The sequence below is a fragment of the Microcebus murinus genome, chromosome 17 (assembly GCF_040939455.1).
Source record: "Microcebus murinus isolate Inina chromosome 17, M.murinus_Inina_mat1.0, whole genome shotgun sequence".
Taxonomy (NCBI): domain Eukaryota; kingdom Metazoa; phylum Chordata; class Mammalia; order Primates; family Cheirogaleidae; genus Microcebus; species Microcebus murinus.
The window spans coordinates 43893449-43913448 of NC_134120.1; the positions used below are offsets into that span (position 1 = coordinate 43893449).

The window sequence follows — 20000 nt, forward strand, 5'->3', positions numbered from 1 at the left end:
TGGTTAACGTTTCAATGTGGGTTAGGCAGGCAAGGGTTAGTTACCCCCAAATCCCTTTCCCATCCATCCAGAGCTTCCATTTCTATTCCTACTTATATACATTGTAGGTAGGGATTATGGTTACTTTAAGATGATCCTCCTGCAAAGTTAAAACATCTACCTGCTGATAAGCTTAGAAAGGAGCATGGAGGAAAATATTTATTAATTGCTTCCAGAAGTTCTATTTCTGACAAATGTTCCTTAAAATAGAGTATGACATGATTGGAACAATCTAGTGATTATCATTCTAGAACTGCACTGTCCAATATGATAACTGCTAGCCACATGTAGCTATTTAAATGTAAATGAATTAAAATTAAATAAAATAAAAATTCAAACCTTCAGTAACACTGACCACATTTCAAATTCTCAATAGTGGCTACTGTAATGGGACAAGATAGAATTATAGGACATTTTCCATCATTGCACAAAGTTCCATTGGATAGTGGTGTTCTAGAATAATGAATTCTGTTACGCCATCCATCATTGTGTTTTTACCTGTACTAGTGAATAATAAAAATGCCAAGGAGGTGTCTTTTTCTAAATATTCTTTATGTAAATACCAAAGAAAGTCTGTAAAAATACAGTACAAGTAGTAATCTTACCAAGACTGGAACTTCTCTTATTGATAATTGTAATTATTAATACTTCACCTTCCTATTGGCTAGGATCTGTTTTTCACTTACAAACTAAAGAAAGGAGTTGCAAAATGAAAGTTGTGAATTTAGGCAATTAAATCATCACAGTGAGAGTGAAGGCTTTCACAGAATCGTGGAAAATTATTTTAGTAAATTTTTATTTGGCTGTGAAGATTGTTCAATGTCCTTAGAAAATAAGCCCTGAGGTTTCTTCTTTACAAGACAAATGACTGCCTTAGTTACCACACATTTTGCAGTTGAAGTATTGTTAGTCAAATGACTGTTTTATTTATTAAGAAAAGATGATGTTAGCCTGGGATACACAAGCAGGGCTGCCCGTGTTCTCCAAAGACATCATTCTAAAAGATCTGCCACACAATGTATCACATGTGTCACAATGACCAACCCACCCATAACGAGGTCTCAACACATGTTTCTAGGCTTGAGTTCGCTGGAAAACCAGTCTTTTAAAAAATAATGCCTGTTTATTAATTTTTCATTGCAAAAGAACATGTTCATTAAATACATTTGGAAAATTCAAGAAAGTAGAAATAAATTTTCATAGGCTCATAATTTCCTGTCTTTTTAGTTATGCATCCATCTGTTTTAAAAACAAAATCGTAATTTTGCTATAGTTGGGACCTTCACTTCACAGACTCCGCGCTAGACCTGCTGTGCATTCCGTCTGAAGAGGCAGGCTTTGCATGAAAGATTTGACTGGGCGGGGAAGTGAAGGAAATTTTGTGAATGCTTACATTTTATTCTTCCCTTACTCATATCTATTTTATAAAGTTTACATCTGTATGGCATATTAAGGCCTTCCTCTGACACGTGATAGGAAAAAAAGGGTGTAGCTAATTTACACTGACTATTGAGTTCCCATTGGTCAAGCGAAAAAGAAAAAAACCGTCACAGCTGGGTGACGTATTTGTTTAGTAACAAATGGCAATAGTAGTAACCCACCGTTTATATTTCGCTTCGGCTTGGGGAAGAAGTCTTCCCCTCCAGTACCCCGGCTGCTCCCCCTGGTCCTCCCGGGGGGCCGCCCCTTCCTTCCCTCGGGGTGCGGAGGGAGGGGCGCGCGGACGCTGCCCCGGGACCCGCTGGGCCAGGGTGGCGGGAGCGGGCCGGGGGCGTGGGCGGGGCGTGCGGGCCGGGGGCGGGGCGTGCGGGCCGGGGGCGGGGCGTGCGGGCCCGGGCGTGGGCGGGGCCCCGCTCTCCGGTCACGTGTCGGGCCCGGAGCCAACACTCCGGGCGCGCGCGCGCTGGCGGGGCTGGCGGGGCCGGCGGCGGGCAGGGGCGGCGCCACCTCGCGGAGCCGCGCCACCCCGCGCTTCGCCGGGTTCTCGGCGCTGGGACCCCGCAGACGCGCGTTCCGCGGGCGCCAGGTCCCCGGGGAGCGCCAGCCGGAGCCGGCGACGGCCGCCTCATCGGCGCGGGGCGGGCGACGGGAAGCCTGCGGCCGCGGCCCCGCCTCGGGAGCTCCGGGAGCCCGGTGACCGCGTAGGTCAGTTTCTCGCAGCTGTCCCCGCTCGCAGTTCGAGGCCGGTGCCCGTGCGAGCCGCGTCCCGCCCGCCCGGTGCTCGGGGAGGTCTGTCCGCGCCTGGTGGGGGGTGGGCGTGTCCGAGGACTGGCAGGGTCTCGGCGCGGCGATGCTCGGCTCGCAGCCCGGGCTCGGCTCGCCGCCCCGCTGCTCCTGCGCTGCAGGAAGTTAGTTGTTAAAAGTAGCGAGGTGGTGGCGTTTGTTGCACTTCCACTCCGGGCGCTGGGACTTCGTGCTGGCGCCGCAAGCATCACCTACCAAGCCGTCAGCTGCGTGCGCTCTCGCACTTGGCGTGCGCATCGTGACTTGTACTTCCCTCCTAGCGAGAGGAGGGTTGATCACAATGGAAGTCACACGTCGTGCATGTGACCGTTTTCACAATGTGCCGCGTGGTCTGTTCAACGAGCGTGACAGAGTGTGGAAGGGGACGCTGAAGCTGTGTGAACGAGCACAGCTGCACAAAAGGGACTCCACGATCCACTCACCCCGTGGCCCGAAGATGACAGGGGTTATCCTGATAGTTTTCAGTTGTCAAAGCTGTCGTTTTTTTAGGCAGGCAGTATTGTGAAACTGCAGTACTGGCAGTATGATACTAAGTCAACTTACAAAAATGTTGCTTGAATGTTGCACATGTAGCTATTAGGCTTTTGTGGATAGTTGATAACATAATCAGCTTTATAGAATCAGTGATATGTTTTTCCGAAAGCTTCAGTCTTTGCACTGCAATAGCTGCAGTCTAGACTCAGAGTTTGGAACGTCCTCACCTCTTTTACTCAGCGTTTGGAAGCTACTTTATTGATTTGTTTTGAGGGCTGGTGATGTTGGCGTTCTAACCTTGCTACAATGAATTTTTTGGAGCAGTGTGAAGGTTATAAATTTTGAACTTCCCAGCTGAAACTGTGAAGATCTTGCTATTAATTACGGAATAATTACAAAATCCACCCTCTTTTTTAAATCCCCCAATTCTAAACTATATGGGCTCTATGTACAATTTATAGGAGAAAACGGGGAGAAAACTGTTAGTAACATTCCTTCCTTAAAACTATCTTTCGTTTCTCCAGGCATAGCAACTCTCCCAGCATTGAGCAACCGATATGCAAAGTAGGAGTTAACTGCCGCAAATTGAGTAGATTAACCTGAAGCAGTTGTTTCTCAGTGTAGGATTTTTGCGAAGTTCCTTTATTAAGATGATGCTTGCTAAATATTTCATTGTGAATCAGCAGAAATTTGTGGTGGCTGGCGAATCCGCCTGTCTGGAGGCTGCTCATTTGTTCAGGTATTATTGGAGCAGACCTGTGATTCAGAACATCCAGGTAATGTTTCTATAAAACTATTTCCTAAAAACAAAGGGAAACGATACTGTTTTAGAACCAACAACTAGGTTGAAGAACACAGACGATCTCTTTTGAGTGATAACACGGTACAGCATCCATTAAATAAATTACAAAATTTCCCCTGTGGCTCTACTTTTTTTTTTTTGAGACAGCGTGTGACTCTGTCACCCAGGTTGGAGCACAGTGTTGTCAAGTCATTGCTCACTTGTAGCTGGGAACTCTTGGGCTCAAACAATCCTCCTACCTCAGCCTCCAGAGTAGCTGGGACTACAGGCTGGGCCTGGCTAATTCTTTTTGGTAGAGTTGGGCTTGAACTCCTGGGCTCAGGTGATCCCAAAGTGCTGAGATTACAGGCGTGAGCGGCACCGCACCTGGCCCTAATCATAATATTTTTAAGTTGGAACTCTGGTTGTAACAATTTCTTACCTCTTGGCATTACTAAAAGCTGAGCTTTTATACATTTATATATATATATATTCAGTGAGAAAAGTAGTAGAAAGAAGTCGGCTTAATTGATAACATATGGGAGAGAGACTATGGCTAGCAAGTGCATGTGAGAAATTTGAAGTGGTTCAGAAGCTTGTCAGGTTTGTTCAAGCTGGGTCTGGTGGCAACCAGAACTTTGCTGATGATCTCACAAATTCTGATACAGTTCCTAGAAAGAGGATAGGTTTTAACAATGTAGGCACTAGCTTATCCCAACAATTCCTTAATGAAGTTTCAGAGAAGGCACTCTCATGGGCTCTGTACAGTATATATGTTTATGGTCATGGTGTCATGTAAGTATCTTATGTGATGATCTTGAGCCATAGAAATGTTGAGTTTTTCTTCCCTTACGTGGTCTCTCCCAATACTGTATTGGTGCTGTCAATATCAAGGGGCTATAGGAGGTGGGCAAGTATAAGAAATAGTTTTAATGCTGTTAGAGGATACACTAGATCATTCACTTTATCTGAATTCTTTATCGGCCTGCAAGTAAGTGAAAGTAATTCTGAACTGGACATTTTCCTATCATGTGACTGTTGAAAGTAACCACATGTTTTTACTTTGTGTTTGAAGTTTCCCTTTAAAGAGAAACTTCTGTGACACAAATACTATACACAAGTTTAACATATTAACTGCCATGTGAGTTGTATTTAACCCGAAGGCCTCGTGAAGCAAGACCCTGCATTTGGTTCAAGAAAATCTTCTTGTTCTTATTGTTACAATTAATATTGACAATTTAATAATAAAAACATGGATTGCATTGCATATAACTCATAGGCAGAAAACAATAAAAAATAAATGAGAAAGGATTGTTTTGTTCTAATAAAACACAGTGGCCCTAGGGGGAAAATTTTTTTTTCTAGTGTGGCAGTGAATGTGTTAATTTGGTTTGAAAAAAATTTTCAAATGTGAAATAGTTGAAATGGGAAAATTTTAAATGCATGTTTCTAAAATGTAAAGAATTTTATCAGTAAAGGGGAACATTCGATCAACCTTCTTGTTACTAAGTATTTTTATTACTAAAACTTGATTTATTTCATGTTTGGACTTCTCTGCTTTTTGCTTCTATGTATCGACCCTGTTTTGAAACAGTAGTTAATAGTTTTCAGAGTCTATTAAGTTGAAATTGAAATCAGGTGTGCATCTAAGGGTTCTGCAGATAAAATAGCACCTGAAGTCAGTTTAAACAATCATAAAGCAAAGCCAAACCTTATTTAATTTTCTCTAATTTTAACAAACATTGACATTTTCAACTGAACGTAGATAGATAAAGTGATGAATACCCAGTGAGTAAGGTTGTTTTATTTTTTTTTATTATGTTTGTATAGCACCCAAGTCACTGTGGGCACATAGTGAATATGAATAAGAGAAAGTAATGTAAATATATCAAATATAAAGTGATAATTCGGTATAAACATTTCACAGTGATTTCAATGGTTTATAAATCGTAGTATGACATAATTATTGACAATTCTCTATCATTTCTCCACTAGGAAAGTAATGCTTTTTATTAGGGTACGAAGACTCATTGGAGAAGTTAGAGAAAAGTTTCACTGAATTAAAAATTAAGTGATTTAAATTTTATTTTATAACAACACAGTCTACTTTCTAAAGTAGATTGCAATTTGCTGTTTTCCTTAAATTGCCATGTTTTAGTTATCTCTTTTCAGTTAATCTTCTGAAAATGAGGGGATCAAACTATTAATATGATTCACCTTCAACTTCCTCAGTGCTTACACAGAAACAAGAACTAGAATAGATGGCCTTTAATTTTAGAGGCTGGATTGAATTTTAATAAATGTAGAACATTATTTCACCCCTTCTGTGTTCTGTTTATGACTCTATAGTTGAGTACTCGGCAAGTTACTTTACCTTTGTGCTTTTTAGTTTCTTCAACTCTAAAATCAAAGTGTTGGATTAAATATGAATTTGTCTACCAATGTTGAATTTCTAAAACAAGAAATGCATTTGTTTATCACCAGTATCAGTTTTATATACACATATATGGGTGTGTACATTTGTATACACGTACATATACATAGATGTATAATCGTATCAGAGAACTTATTGTCAGGAAATAAGATTTGGAGCAAAAATTTTCCATTACCATGTTTTTGTATAGTTAATTTTTAATACTTTCCTGGTATTGAGAGAATATAATGTCAGAAAAAACATACAATTTAAGCAGCTAACTACTTTGGAGTGTAATGCTAATCACACTACAGTTTTATAAAATGTTTTTAAGATTGTTTTTAAAATATGAGTTCATAAACATTTAATTTTTCTCACTATTCAAATTTCTATTATATTTTAAATATTAATGTAATACCAAGCATAAAATCAGTATCTGAGAATTTTAAAAAATCACATATTTTTTACCATTTTTTGATAATTAGATTCCTTTTGTCTTTATTAATACAAAGTATAAATGTTATTTGGCAGTTGTGAAAGCCATATTTTACATGCTTTCTGACTTTATGTGTGGTAAAAGATATATCACATAAAATTTACCATTTTAGCTACTTTTTTTTATTTTTGGAGACAGAATGTTGCTCTGTCACCCAGGCTGGAGTGGTTTGACGTCATCATAGCTCACTGCCACTTCAAACTCCTGGGCTCAAGCTGTTTTCCTGTCTCAGCCTCCAAAGTAGCTGGAACTATAGCCTTGTGCTACCACGCCTGGCTAATTGTTCTGTTTTTTTGTAGAGAGAGGGTCTAGCTCTTGCTCAGAGCTGGTCTTGAACTGAGCTCAAGGGATCCTCCCGCCTCTGCCTCCCAGAGTGCTAGGATTATAGGTGTAAGCCACCACGCCCCGCCCATTTTTAGCCACTTTTAGGTGTACTATTCAGTGGCATGAAATGCATTCTTATTGTAGTGCAGCCTTTACCACTATCCAATCTGGAGAACTTTTTCATCATTCCAAATTGAAATTGTATCCACTAAACACTAAGTCTGCATTCCAATCTCCCTCCTCTAGCCCCTGGTAATTACCATTCTGAGTTCTGTCTGTATGCATTTGACTAGCTGTCTCATTTAAGTGGGATCATAGGATATTTGTCCTTTTGTGACTGGCTTGTTTCACCTAGCATAATGCATTCAAGGTTCATCCATGTATCATGTGTCAGAATTTCCTTTTTTATGAGACTGATGTGCTGCCAGCTGCACTAGGAGGGCAATAGTTCCCTCCCTTTTTAGGGAAAGTTATCTTTCATGGTATGTATATATCACATTTTGGTTTTCCATTCATCTGTTAACATTTAGGTTGCTTCTGCCTCTTGGCTATTGGGAATAACCCTGCTGTGAACGTGGGTGTGCCAATACCTGTTTGATTTCCTGCTTTCAGTTCTTTTGGGTATATATCCAGAAATGGAATTGCTGGATCATATGGTAATTCTTCTATGCTAAATTTTTTTAGGAGCTGCCATACTTCCCTCCTGTTTTATGATGTACAATTAAATGTTGTATATGTGACTGAGTGAATTTAGACTGGATGTCTCTGGTTGTGACTTTTCAAATACCTTCAAGAACTCTGTTCCTGAAAGAGGACACATTGTTAAATTTTTTGAGTCTGGCACTTGGAAATTAGCTCTGATTGTTGAACTTTATTATCTTTGACTTCTCTAGCAATTTCCTACTTTGATTCTGTAGACATTATGCTGGAATTGAAAAGTAGCAAACAGTTCAAATTATAAAGTAATAGACCTCTGACCAGATTTAAGCAGTCATGATTGCCCTTTAATCTACAAGTTTTAGGGTCTTTGTCAAGATCTCAGAATTGTTGGGGGCCTCAGAATTTATCTACTATATTAAATGAGGATTTATTGGCATAGACAGTCAGATATGGGTACCAGTTTAAGTAATCTTACAGTGTTTATAAAACAACAAAATATAAATGTGCTTTCCACAAAAAGAATTTAAAATTGGAAGCTTAGTTTTCTCTAGTAGACCTTGGAGGAGAGGAAACATAAGGCAAAAATGGTCTCTAGTCTGCCAAATTTTGAAGTTCAAAATGTTTTTCATCTAGTTATTTCCTTAAAAACATTTTCCTGGCCATTAAAATCTCATTAATCTAAAAACAGACCTTGGAATTGCTTGCATGTGATAAAAGCAGCTGAAAACTGTAGGAGATCCAGAGATTACCTCCAACCCCCTCACTGCCCATTAGCTCTTAGTGAGCTCTTCAACTGGATCTGGAAACCATAATGACAACAGGCAGATTAACAAGAGCAAAGTGCACCAATTTTATTAGTTTTACATATACATGGGGATCTTCACCAGATAGGCTGGAGTATAGTGGTGCAGTCATAGCTCACTGCAGCCTTGAACTCCTGGGCTCAAGAGATCCTCCTGCCTCAGCCTTCTGAGTAGTTGGGACTTTGATGACCATGCCCAGCTAATTTTTAAAGTTTTTGTAGAGATGGGGTTTTGCTATGTTGCCCAGGCTATTCTCAAACTCCTGGCCTCAAACAGTCCTCCCTCCTTGGCCTTCCGAAGTTCTGCCATTACAGGTGTGAGCCACTGTGTCTGGCCCCTTTTATACTTTTTAGACAAAGAAGGGTAAATTTGAGAAGACATAACAAGATAAATAAGATCTGGCTGGGGCAGTAAATTTCCTAGGGGAGTCATTAGGAGATATATGGGAAGATGTAAAACAGGTGGGAAGATGTAAAACAGGTGGAAGGGTTACTTTGTTATGTATGTTTGTTCGGGTCTATTGCAGCCTCCAATTCCAAGTTTCTGATGATAGGGACTATTTTCTTGCACTAGTATGGAGAGGGTGCCTCTCCCAGGGGAAGCTTTATCTCTTGCTGCATGCAGGAAGACAGTGGTCAGCTCACCCTTTTTGAATCTACAGTTTCTTCAGTGTTTTCAACTGGAAATAATCAGCATACCAATCCTGGCATATTTTGGGATGGCATGCCCTTCATTCCTTCAGTCCACAAAGTGGTCATGAAAAATACTGTGTTCATTGGTAGAATGTGGCTCAAATCCATTCTGACCATCTGTATTCAGGGATTGCTTGTCTTTTTCTTTTGGCTTAAACATCAGGGACAAAAAGCTTTTCTGTAAAAGCTCTCATGATTTGAAAGAATGTTTTTAAAAAAATCTGTTCAGATGATTCCTTGATTTAAAAAAAATCAGTTTTGATTTTTCTTCTGAAGGCAACTTTTCATCAGAAATGAATAGATATTAATTTATAAAATAAGCATCAAATTAAGAAGAGAATTAGTTTGAATCCTAAATAATCCTGAGTGTATTTTTAAAAACATCTCCCTTCTTCAATAGGTTTTTTGTTTTTTTGTGTGTGGTTTTTTTGTTTTTGTTTTTTTGTTTTGAGACCAGGTCTCACTCCAGGCCAGAGTGCAGTGATACAATCATAGTTCATGGCAACCTCAAACTCCTGGGTTCAAGCAATCCTTCTGCTTCAGCCTCCCAAGTAGGTAGGACTTCAGGTGCATGCCACATACCTGGCTAATTTTTCTATTTTTTTGTAGAGATGGGGTCTTACTATATTGCTCAGGCTGGTCTTGACCTCCTGGCCTTAAGCAGTTCCTCCCACCTTGGCCTCCCAAAGTGCTGGGATTATAGGCATGAACCACTGTTCCTGGCCCTTTGGTATGATTTTTAGTTTATATCCTGTGGCATATTAGAAAAAACTATTAATTTTATGTCACTAGATAAAGGTGGGCCTTTTGTAAGGCACTGTCTGTAGGTCGTCTTCTAGGGAGACTTGATGGCTTTGTTCTCAAAGGACCGAATCTCCCTCTGTCCATCCATCCGACTGGCCAATATTGGGTTGCCTACTATGTTCTTGGCACCTTGCTAGGTACTAGGGATGTAATGGGGAACATAACAGACATGAGGCCCTGGTTTAATTGAGTTTACAGTCTAATCTAGGGACAGCCAAAGAATTTAATTCAATTTATTCGAGTTTAGAGTCCACATGAATATCTGTGGACTGACATTGTGGCTAGTGTTAGACACCATGAGTACTCATCAAGGGGATCTAGTTGATCTTGGAGATGGAGAAGGCAAGTCGGATCTCTCTCTAGACATGTGGATAGTAGTTCATTTGCACACTTGCGTTCTCCATGCATTTACAAGTTCTCCTAGTATAAGGCCCGGTTTTATTCATTAGTGTGTCATCAAAGTTTAGAACAATTCCTAGAATTTGGTAGGCCTATAGTTAAGTGTTTATTGATTCATGTCCTTGTGTGCTATTAGAGATAGGGAAGGCAGTGCTGGCTTGGTGGTGATAGGGAAACTGCAGCTTCTTGTGGATGTCACTTGGGCACCCGTCAGACCTAAGGAATATGTTTCAGATACTCGGGTTTTCTACACATTCAGGTCTGTGTAGACAGCAATGGACTTTTAGTCTACTTTTAGTGGATGGTTCTTGGATGAGCAAAGAAATTGTGATGAATGGTTTTATGCCTTGGTTTGGAACATTTTCTTAGTTTCTTTCTTTGTAGTGTAGCCAAAAGGAACGTAAAGATCGTTTTACTAAATATTATACTGATCTAATTAGTACTGCTATCATTTTAGGGAGTTTACTCAGTTTTTGAATTGTAGTTATTTTTTCCAGTTGTGCTACTTTGCCTGGGAAATTATTTTGCTATAAAAATATTTTTCCTTTTTTCTGCTCTTAACACCTAGAAAATTATTTGTTTTTTTATTTGTTTATGTTAAATATATACTTGATTTTTATTAACCCATTTCCAAGAGGAGATGAGAGAAGGTACCAGGTGTCCCCTCCCAACCACAACCACTGCCACTCCTTTTTTTTTTTTTTTTGAGACAGAGTCTCATTTGTTGCCCAGGCTTAGTGAATGCCGTGGTGTCAGCCTAGCACACAGCAACCTCAGACTCCTGGGCTCAAGCAATCCTCCTGCCTCAGCCTCCCGAGTAGCTGGGACTACAGGCATGTGCCACCACGCCCGGCTAATTTTAGATATATTAGTTGGCCAATTAATTTCTTTCTATTTATAGTAGAGACGGGGTCTCGCTCTTGCTCAGGCTGGTTTTGAACTCCTGACCTCGAGCAATCGCCCGCCTCAGCCTCCCAGAGTGCTAGGATTACAGGCGTGAGCCACCGCGCCCGGCTTCCTTTTTAAAGTTATAGAAGTTTATAAGGGAAAAAATAGCTAAAAATGCCTGTTTGCATTTTGTAACTTAGGTATTCCTTATTTGATAAGCCAGTTTCACAGTCAGAAAACCTTTAGAGTGTGCTTGGCCTGACAATAGTCTAACTAGTTTTGGTGCATCTGGCATCAAAGTTGCTTTGATCATGAAAAAATGTCCAAATTGCTTTAATAATGTTTTTTATTCAGACAGGTATCTGTCTTAAAACTGATACAGGATTTAGGGATAGGGCAACTAGTTGGTTTTGTTTTTTGTTTTTTTTTTTGTCTTGGTGAAATTCATCTGGCTTGTTCCCTTCTTAATTTTATAATAAAACAAATTGGATTATTTTATTGACTCCTGTGACCCATTTCTTCCTCACCTACCTACCACCCTGTCTTATAGGAAGAGAGTCCTCTCTGTTAAGGTACCTCCAAATCTGTCCCTTTTCTTATTCTGGGGATTGGCAGCCATCATACAGGAGCTCGTCCCTGGCTACCCAGTCCTCCCACACCAGCCCCTTAACTGTCGTCCTCATTGTGCTTGTCTCCTCCTCTTTAGGGCTGTCCTTCCCTTGGGCTTTTCATCCCCTCTACTCAGGCTCCTCTAGGATCTTGTTCCATCCCTCATCCCTCCTCCTCCCTGGATGCCAGGGTTTGGGCCTCTCCTGGCTCTTGCCTTACAGCCTGTGAATCTGCCTGGGTGTCTGATATCCTACAAGTGAAGCTATCACCTTCTTTTTGGAACAGAGTTGTTTTAAAAGAGTCTGGTACACTCTCATTCTTATCCCCCACTCACTCTTCTTCAATTTACCAAAACCTATTTTTTTGCCGCTGTGGTTTCCACCAGAGGTACTCTGGCTCAGTTCATCAGTGGCTTTCTCTTTGCCAAACTAGTCAGCGTTTTCAGGCTTTTTCTTCTTGCCCTTTCTTTGGCATTTTATACTCATCTGATCCCCTGAACAACATTCCTCCTCTGTCACCTGCTCTCTAGCCTCAGTCATTTTTTTTTGGCCAGCTCTTATTCTCTGGCCTTCTTCTTAAATGTTGGGTCTTCTCCCAGCAAGGGGTCTCATTTACCCTAGTAATTTTAATAACCATTTATATGCTGATGATCCCCACTATTTAAATTTTAACCTACAACCCCTGCCCTCTTGGGCTCTAGCTCTTATGAACTAATTTCTTACTAGACGTCTGCATCTCCATTTCCACAGGAATCTCGGACTTGCCACAACCAAAATAAAATCACATCTTCACCCCAAATTATTTCTTTTCTATCCCGTATCGTGGGATATTATCTATCTGCTTGTCCAGGCTAGAAAACTTATTCAGTTGTGATCTTAATGAACTTCTTATTCTTCAAATATTAGTTTATATTTCACCTTCTCTGTAATTCCTTCTGTAACTAATGCAGGCAAAGAGCATCCCCTGTGTGTTGCCACACTGGACCCGTGTTGTGATTCTTGTTGGCACGTTTGCCCTGTTTCTGGCAAGCAGGGACTGTATGACCCGTCATTGTACCTCCAGCGCCTGTAGCTGGCCCTGTCATTAGTAGGAACTCAAGAAACACTTGTTGAATCAAGGCAGGGACTGGATGACCCGTCATTGTACCTCCAGCACCTGTAGCTAGCCCTGTCATTAGTAGGAACTCAAGAAACACTTGTTGAATCTACTTTAATCTGAATCCCAGCATTTATGAGCAACTGTCATGGTTAATGTATTACAGTGCACTGTTTAAGTAGTTTTATTTTTATCCTTTTCATATTAATTGTACAGAAATTACATTTTTAAAAAATATTTTCTTCTCCCTGGAAGCCCAGTGTGGTTGGTAAGAACCCAAGGAAAATGTTAAAGAAAACTTCTAGTATATTTTGAAGATACTTCAAATATTCTTTGTTCATTCTTTAAAAGCATGGAAAGAATATTAAATGAAATCTTTTTGTGTGATCTGCCAGCAAGTCGAGACTGTTACTTATTTAATGTACTCAACTGACAAAAAATGTATATAAAATCACCTATTATAAAATGCCTATTAGACATGAAGACTCTTTTGTTTTATCTTTAATAACTTAACATTTTCCCATTATAAAGAAATGCCTTCATATGTCAGAAATTTAGAAACTACAACTATCAGAAGACATTTAAAACCATTTTTCATTTCGCCACAAGGAATAACCACTGTTAACATCCTGATGTCTTTTTCCACTCTGTGAATATATAGAACATATATAGAGATTATGCTATATGGGAATAATCTGACCTAACAATGTATTGCAATTTCATAGTTTTAGAAACTATGAAACTTCTTCCATAACATTTTTAATGGTTTCATGGTATTCAATTATGTGACCAAGCCTTTATTGATAAGCCTTTGATTTTTTTCTCTATAAATAACACCACAGTGAATATAATTTTTTTTTTTTTTTTTTTTTTTTGAGACAGAGTCTCACTTCTGTTTCCTGGGCTAAAGTGCTGTGGCGTCAGCTTAGCTCACAGCAACTTCAAACTCCTGGGTTCAAGCGATCCTCCTGCCTCAGCCTCCCGAGTTGGGACTATAGGCATGTGCCACCATGCCCGGCTAATTTTTTTTATATGTATGTATATATATATATTTAGTTAGCCAATTAATTTCTTTCTATTTATAGTAGAGACGGGGGTCTCACTCTTGCTCAGGCTGGTCTCGAATTCCTGACCTTGAGCAATCCACCGGCCTCGGCCTCCCAGAGTGCTAGGATTACAGGCGTGAGCCACCGCACCCGGCTTTGAATATAAGTTTTAAAATTTAAAAAATCATTAGTGAAATGTTTTATTAGGTATGTACATGCGAATGAATGCAGAAGTGACTAATATAAAAGCTGGTTAGCAAGCTATCTGAGAAAAGGGCATTATGATCATTGTTAGATGAAATCTCTCGGAAAAATTGACTCTAACAATCTCTGGCTTGTGAAACGTTAGCCGGACGTCTTTATCTTTTGCTAGGCCCATCTGTGCACTTCCTCGTAAAATCCAGCTTTAGCAAGTACCTGGCATTCTCAATATCTGATCACCCTCTACACCTGCCCAGGTTCCTCATGCTCCACCCTCTCCCCAGGTGATGTCTGGTCACCCTGGCCTGCCTTCAACAAGAATTCTGTTAGGTTGGTTTAACCAGAATCCCCCCTACCCTTGACATTTCCTCTTAGTAATATTCTACCCACCTGCTACCCCCCACCCTGCTCCTTGGCTGTAAGTCCCCACTTGCCACGCTGTATTTGGAGTTGAGCCCATCTCTCTTCCCCACTGCAAGACCCCATGGTAGTGGTCTCTGCAGCTATCACAGTGGTCCTGAATAAATCATCCTCACCGTGCTTTAATGAGTATCATTGAATAATTTTTTCTTTAATGGTCAGAGTCTGGGTTTAGCTTCCCTCGGTTTATAAGAGCTCCTTCAAAGCGAAGTCAGTGAGCAAGGCCTTGGGGTAAGCACTGGGAGCAGGCCTGCCTTACCCAGTTTGGCTGTTTGGTAGGGCTGTAATAGGGGCCAGGTCTGGGCTTCTGGGTGGCAGGAACTTGTTGGGGGAGTCAGCTGCTCTTCATTTTCTGCTTCTGGGCTTGCAGAGGCCCAGCTCTAGTTCTTAGGTATGGTGGAAGCAGAACATTTCTGAGGGGTGGATTTAAGGCCCTCAGCTGACCAGGCAGCAGAACATGGAGGGCATGAACATGCCTGGTGCACAGGCCAGATAAACCAAGTATGGATAAAAGCTGGGCCAGGCACACAGCTAAATTTCAGAGATTTCTCTTCACTCTGGGGATTCTCTGTGCTAATTTCCTGTTTCCCATGTCGTCTTTCTTGGTTTATGTATTATGAAACTACATTCTCCAGAAGTTTCCTGAGAAGTGATGTGTGGGGAAGTAAGTTTGCGTGTCCTTATATGTCTAAAAATGTCTTTATTCTACCCCTACTTTTGATTGTCTGGTTACAGAATTTGGGGTTGGGAATAATTTTCCTCCAGAACTTTTGGGTATTACATTATAATCTTTTAGCTGTTTATGCTATAGTTGAGAAATCAAAATCACTCTGATTCCTGCCGTTTTGTTGTTTATTACCTGATACTTTCTTCCCTGGAAGCTTATAGAATCTTCTTTGTCTCCTAAGTTCTAAAATTTCATAATAATGTGTTTTTGTGGGTTCTCTTTTGTAAGTGGGCCAGACATTTTCCAGAATTGTTGGGCTGTCATTGGCCCTTTTAATTCTGGACAGTTTTCTTGAATTATTTATTTCCTCCCTCTCTGTTTACCTTTTCTAGGACTTATGTTGTTTGGACGTTTGACCTCTTGGACCAATCCTCTCAAAACTCACATTTTTTCTTTTTTTTCTTAACAGTTTCATTTTCTAGGAGATATTTTCAACTTTATTTTCCAACTCTTCTCTTGAAGTTTTAATATTTGCTATCATTTTTAAACATTGTTTTATTTATTTTTTTAGAGATGGAGTCATACTCTGCCAGCCAGTCTGGAGTGCAGTGGCATGGTTGTAGCTCACTGTAGCCTCGAACTCCTAGGCTCAAGTGATCCTCCCACCTCGGCCTCCCAAAGTGAGCTACATTACTGGCATGAGCCACTGCATCTAGCCTCATTTTTAATTTCCAAAGTTTTTTTTTTTTTTTTGCAATTTTATTTTTTAGAATTGCATCTTATTCTTGTTACAGGGTAGAATGTCTTTTATTCACTAAGGATATTAGATTTTATTTTTTTTTAACCTTTTCTTTGAATACTCTCTGTGTGTGTGTGTGTGTGTGGTTTTGGGTTTTTTTTTTTTTTTTTGGTAGAGACAGGGGTCTTGCTATGTTGCCCAGGGTGGTCTTGAACTCCTTGCCTCAAGTGATCCTCCTACCTCAGCCTCCCAAAGTGCTAGTTACAGGTGTGAGCCACTGCGCGTGGCCTTCTTTGAATACTTTGTTTCCTTCAGGTTGCTTTTCTTCCTTATTTGGTTTTGGTCTCTGTCTTTCATGTTTAAGAGTGGGGAACTAGAAAGCTGATTGAAAACTGACAGAGTGGGAGGGCCCTGTTGACTATTAACTTCACTATAAAGTTCAGCTGCCTGCTGTGAGCTCCTGGTGTCTCTCTTCTTAGAACATATTCTGCTTTAGCTAACTCTAGCTAAGTCTCTTCCTGGAGGCTGAAGGCTTGCCAGCATTAGGAATGCTGATTAGGGAAGAGGGCTGATGGTCCTGTTGTTTACTCTGCATAGGCTGCTCTTTTTGGAAACTGTTTCCTTTAGCTCTGTCCTCCATCTGCCAGCCTGCATCCCTTTCAGCCTCTCTAGAAGGTATATTTAACCAGTCCCCTGTTGAGGACGTGGAGTTATTTCTAACTTTTCCACTATTGCCAATAATGCAACTCTTATGAATCTGCTTATAAAATAATCTTACTTAAATGTTTCTGCAGGGTCAATTCCTAGAAATAGTTTCCAGGGCAAAGTAAATGGTGTGCTTGTATTTTGCAGTTTATTTGATATTGCCAAATTGTTGCCTCTGCCTCTGCAACATATGAAAGATTGTATTTGTTTATATTCATGATAGCAGTTTATAGGAGTACACATTTCCTGTCCATGCCAGCATTGGGTATACCTAATCTTTTCATGTTTTGGTAATCTAGTGGGGAAAAAAATCATTTGTGTTTGATTTGATTATCAGTAAGAATGAAAGTTATATTTCTCTTGGGAATTGCTATTCATAACATTTTCCCATTTTGACATAAATGCTTATAATTTGGTTATAATCCAAAAAAAATTTAGTTTGGGGCTTGGTAAGAAAATTATGAGAGAAAAAAAATTTAAGTATAGTCACTCCAGGGTCTTTATCTATAACTTATTTTTTCTCTATTTAGAATAGTTTGTTGCATAGTTTTTTTTTTTTTTTTTTTTTTTGAGACAGAGTCTCGCTTTATTGCCCAGGCTAGAGTGAGTGCCGTGGCGTCAGTCTAGCTCACAGCAACCTCAAACTCCTGGCTCAAGCAATCCTCCTGCCTCAGCCTCCCAAGTAGCTGGGACTACAGGCATTCGCCACCATGCCCAGCTAATTTTTTGTATATATATATTAGTGGCCAATTAATTTCTTTCTATTTATAGTAGAGACGGGGTCTCGCTCTTGCTCAGTCTGGTTTCGAACTCCTGACCTCGAGCAATCCGCCCGCCTCGGCCTCCCAGACAGCTAGGTCAGGCGTGAGCCACCGCGCCCGGCCATGTTGCATAGTTTTTGAATGAGTTAATTTACATTTCAGTCTTATAATATTTCTGTATGAACAGCCATGTTTTAACTTTATGTCTAGTTTTTAATGTTGTAATTATTTTTTACATACTATGTGGTTGATAGAATGATTTCATATACATAATCTTACAACAGCTCATGAGGTTGGTTGTATTCTGTAGATAAGGAAACTAAGGCATTGAGACGTTAAGAAACTTGCCCAGTGTCTAGCCACCTCCCTTTGGTAGTAATACCTGGGGCAAGGGGTCTTGGGGTTGAGTTCTGGCCTTGCCGCTGATTCTTGTGTCTGGTGTCTATCTTATTAGCTGCAAAATGAAGATGATTCTTTCCCCTTTCTGTATTAGAAGGTAGCATCTAAAAGCTAATTATGTTCTTAGATAACAGCCATGTTGTTATTTTTGTAATCTAGAAATGAACACAGAAGCAGAACAACAGCTTCTCCATCATGCCAGAAATGGCAACGCTGAAGAAGTGAGACAACTGTTAGAAAGTATGGAGAGGAACGAAGGGATTGCTGACATTAATTGCAAAGGTAAGCTTTGGATGGATTTTTTAGCTTTCTCGTATGAGTAAGCACCTCACTATCATTTATTTAACACTGACCTTTCTGATCTGGCATATAATACATCTGTCTGTTATCCTAGGAAGAACCTCTATAAGATGGGTGAAATGTCCGTCCTAGTCCCCTCTGCTCTGAGATCCGTTCTTAAAATTGTCATGGATCCTAAACCTTACAAGCTACAAGAGTGATCCTAGCCCACAGGATGCCTTCTAGGATGTTTTTTCTTCTCAAAGTCATTGCAGTTGTCCCAGCAGGTTTGCGTGTTTACTGTATGCCCAGCATGTAAGGAACCTTGGAGATAATGGTGAAGAGACAGACAAGGCCCCTGCCTTCATGGAGATTGGTCTACTAGATTTAATGGACGAGGCTAGTCCACATTACAAAATACGCATGAGGGCATGGAAGGGTGGGTGCCATGGGACCACATGGGAGAGGAATGTCACTGGCACTTGAAGGATTAGCTTCTTGGAGGAAATGATTCTAAGGTGAAATGTGAGAGGGTATTAGGAGTTAACCAGTTGAACACAGAGAAGAAAAGGGCTTGAGGCAGAAGCAACAATGTGCTGAGGCCTGAGGTGAGAGCAACAGAGATGGCTGGAGGGGTTGGAGAAGACTGGGGGAGGTGTGAGGGCCAGGGCCAGGTGGACATAGCAGCCAGATCATCACGTGCCTTGTGTAGCAAGGCTGCAGATATATCACAGCCTTGCACTCAGGTGTGCAGAGAAATAAAATATATTCTCTAAAATGGCTCTGGCATGTTCTGGAAGGTGGCAGGGAGGACTAAACCTTAGACTTTGGGTACCTCAGTCTTGGTAGCTCTTTTGATATGTGCTTGGTCTCCCTGCCCCATATTTCTTCTAAATTGGCACTAAGTGCAAAAGTGAGTCTTGCTGTGTGTGGCGTGGAGGTGAGATGTCCTCAAATCGGGGAGGCAGCCTCTGGTTCCTTGGTGACCCTTATCTTTCTGATGCTACTCAAACATTTGTGGCTGAAGTGAAACTCGGGTCTCAGAGTCAAATTCGGGTCTCTCAGTCTGTCGTATAGCCCAGGTGGTGCTCTTGGGCTGTCTCACCGCACTCTTGTGTCGCGTTAGCCTGAGCCCCTCTCACGTCTTCATCAGGTACCTGGCCTAGGCTTGCTGGTCAGCTCGGCCACACCCCTAACCCCTCTTTGGAGGGTGGCATGTAGGGACTTAATGACACCTGGGAACCTAGAGCAGCTCTGGTTAGTCACAATTCACGCTTCCCACAGGCTGCACTGGAGTTTGCTTTGCTGTGGCACCTGGCCAGTTGGGTGCTCAGGTAGGTGGCCTCTTAGGGATCTTTTCCTAGCACCCAGAAGCAGCCTGCCTGTTCTTGGTGTCCCCTCAGTTCACCTCACTTCCAGGCTTAAGATCAAGAGCCACATGTCTCATCTCTGACTTTTTCTGTCCCGGAAAGGACAGGCTTCAGGTGCATATGTTATCCCTTTTGTCACTTTCTCCTCCTGCCCAAGAGCAGCAAACCTCATGACTTCACCCTCAGTGTCAAAGGAGTATTATCTTTGTAGGAACTATGATCTGAGTTGTCTAGAAGCTATTGTCTGAGTTAAAGAACTTTAAAAATTTCTCCCCATCCTCAGGGTTATGTTTTGAATTCTAGAAACATTTGATAATTCCCACCCATGGTTGTCTGAGACTAATTAGCAGAAAGTTATCTACTTAGAAATGTGAAACTAAGACATATGTTAATAGTTTTTCAAAGTTTCACCTCATTGTACCTGTCAGTCAGCTTTGTTTTAAGGGCAGTTGGAAGGGTTTGTGTAGAGAATGACGTACTCAGATGAAGTGTAGTTGTCCGCCTTGGGGAGTGTGGAGGGGAGGGCGGGACTGGGTGTGAGTAGCATTTCCATGCTCCCTGTGGGAATTCCTTTCCTTTCCCTCTCCTCTTTTCTTTGACTTTGCTTATTGACCTGAGAGTGCCCTTTGAATGCAGTTATAAAAAACAACTTGGCCATGGGGGAGGCAGGGTGAGAGTGGTGGGGGTGGTGG

At 41.1% G+C, this 20000-nt stretch overlaps 1 protein-coding gene and 1 pseudogene across 4 annotated transcripts in view; one reads left to right on the plus strand and one right to left on the minus strand.

Annotated features, from left to right (window-relative positions):
- Positions 1-1563: 1563 nt before the first annotated feature.
- On the minus strand, positions 1564-2551 carry LOC142861607 (uncharacterized; annotated as a pseudogene).
- The window catches only part of OSBPL1A (oxysterol binding protein like 1A), a 187755-nt gene continuing 169816 nt past the window's right edge, over positions 2062-20000 (plus strand). For 3 of the 4 annotated variants that reach the window (XM_012745965.2, XM_075993584.1, XM_012745966.3), the window contains exons 1-2: positions 2062-2184; positions 17819-17941. In XM_012745965.2, coding sequence (XP_012601419.1) covers positions 17821-17941 — 121 coding nt within the window. In that variant the 5' untranslated portion in view covers positions 2062-2184; positions 17819-17820. Of the gene's footprint in view, positions 2185-17818; positions 17942-20000 lie in introns of those variants that run through there. The other variant, XM_075993585.1, reaches the window with a different exon arrangement.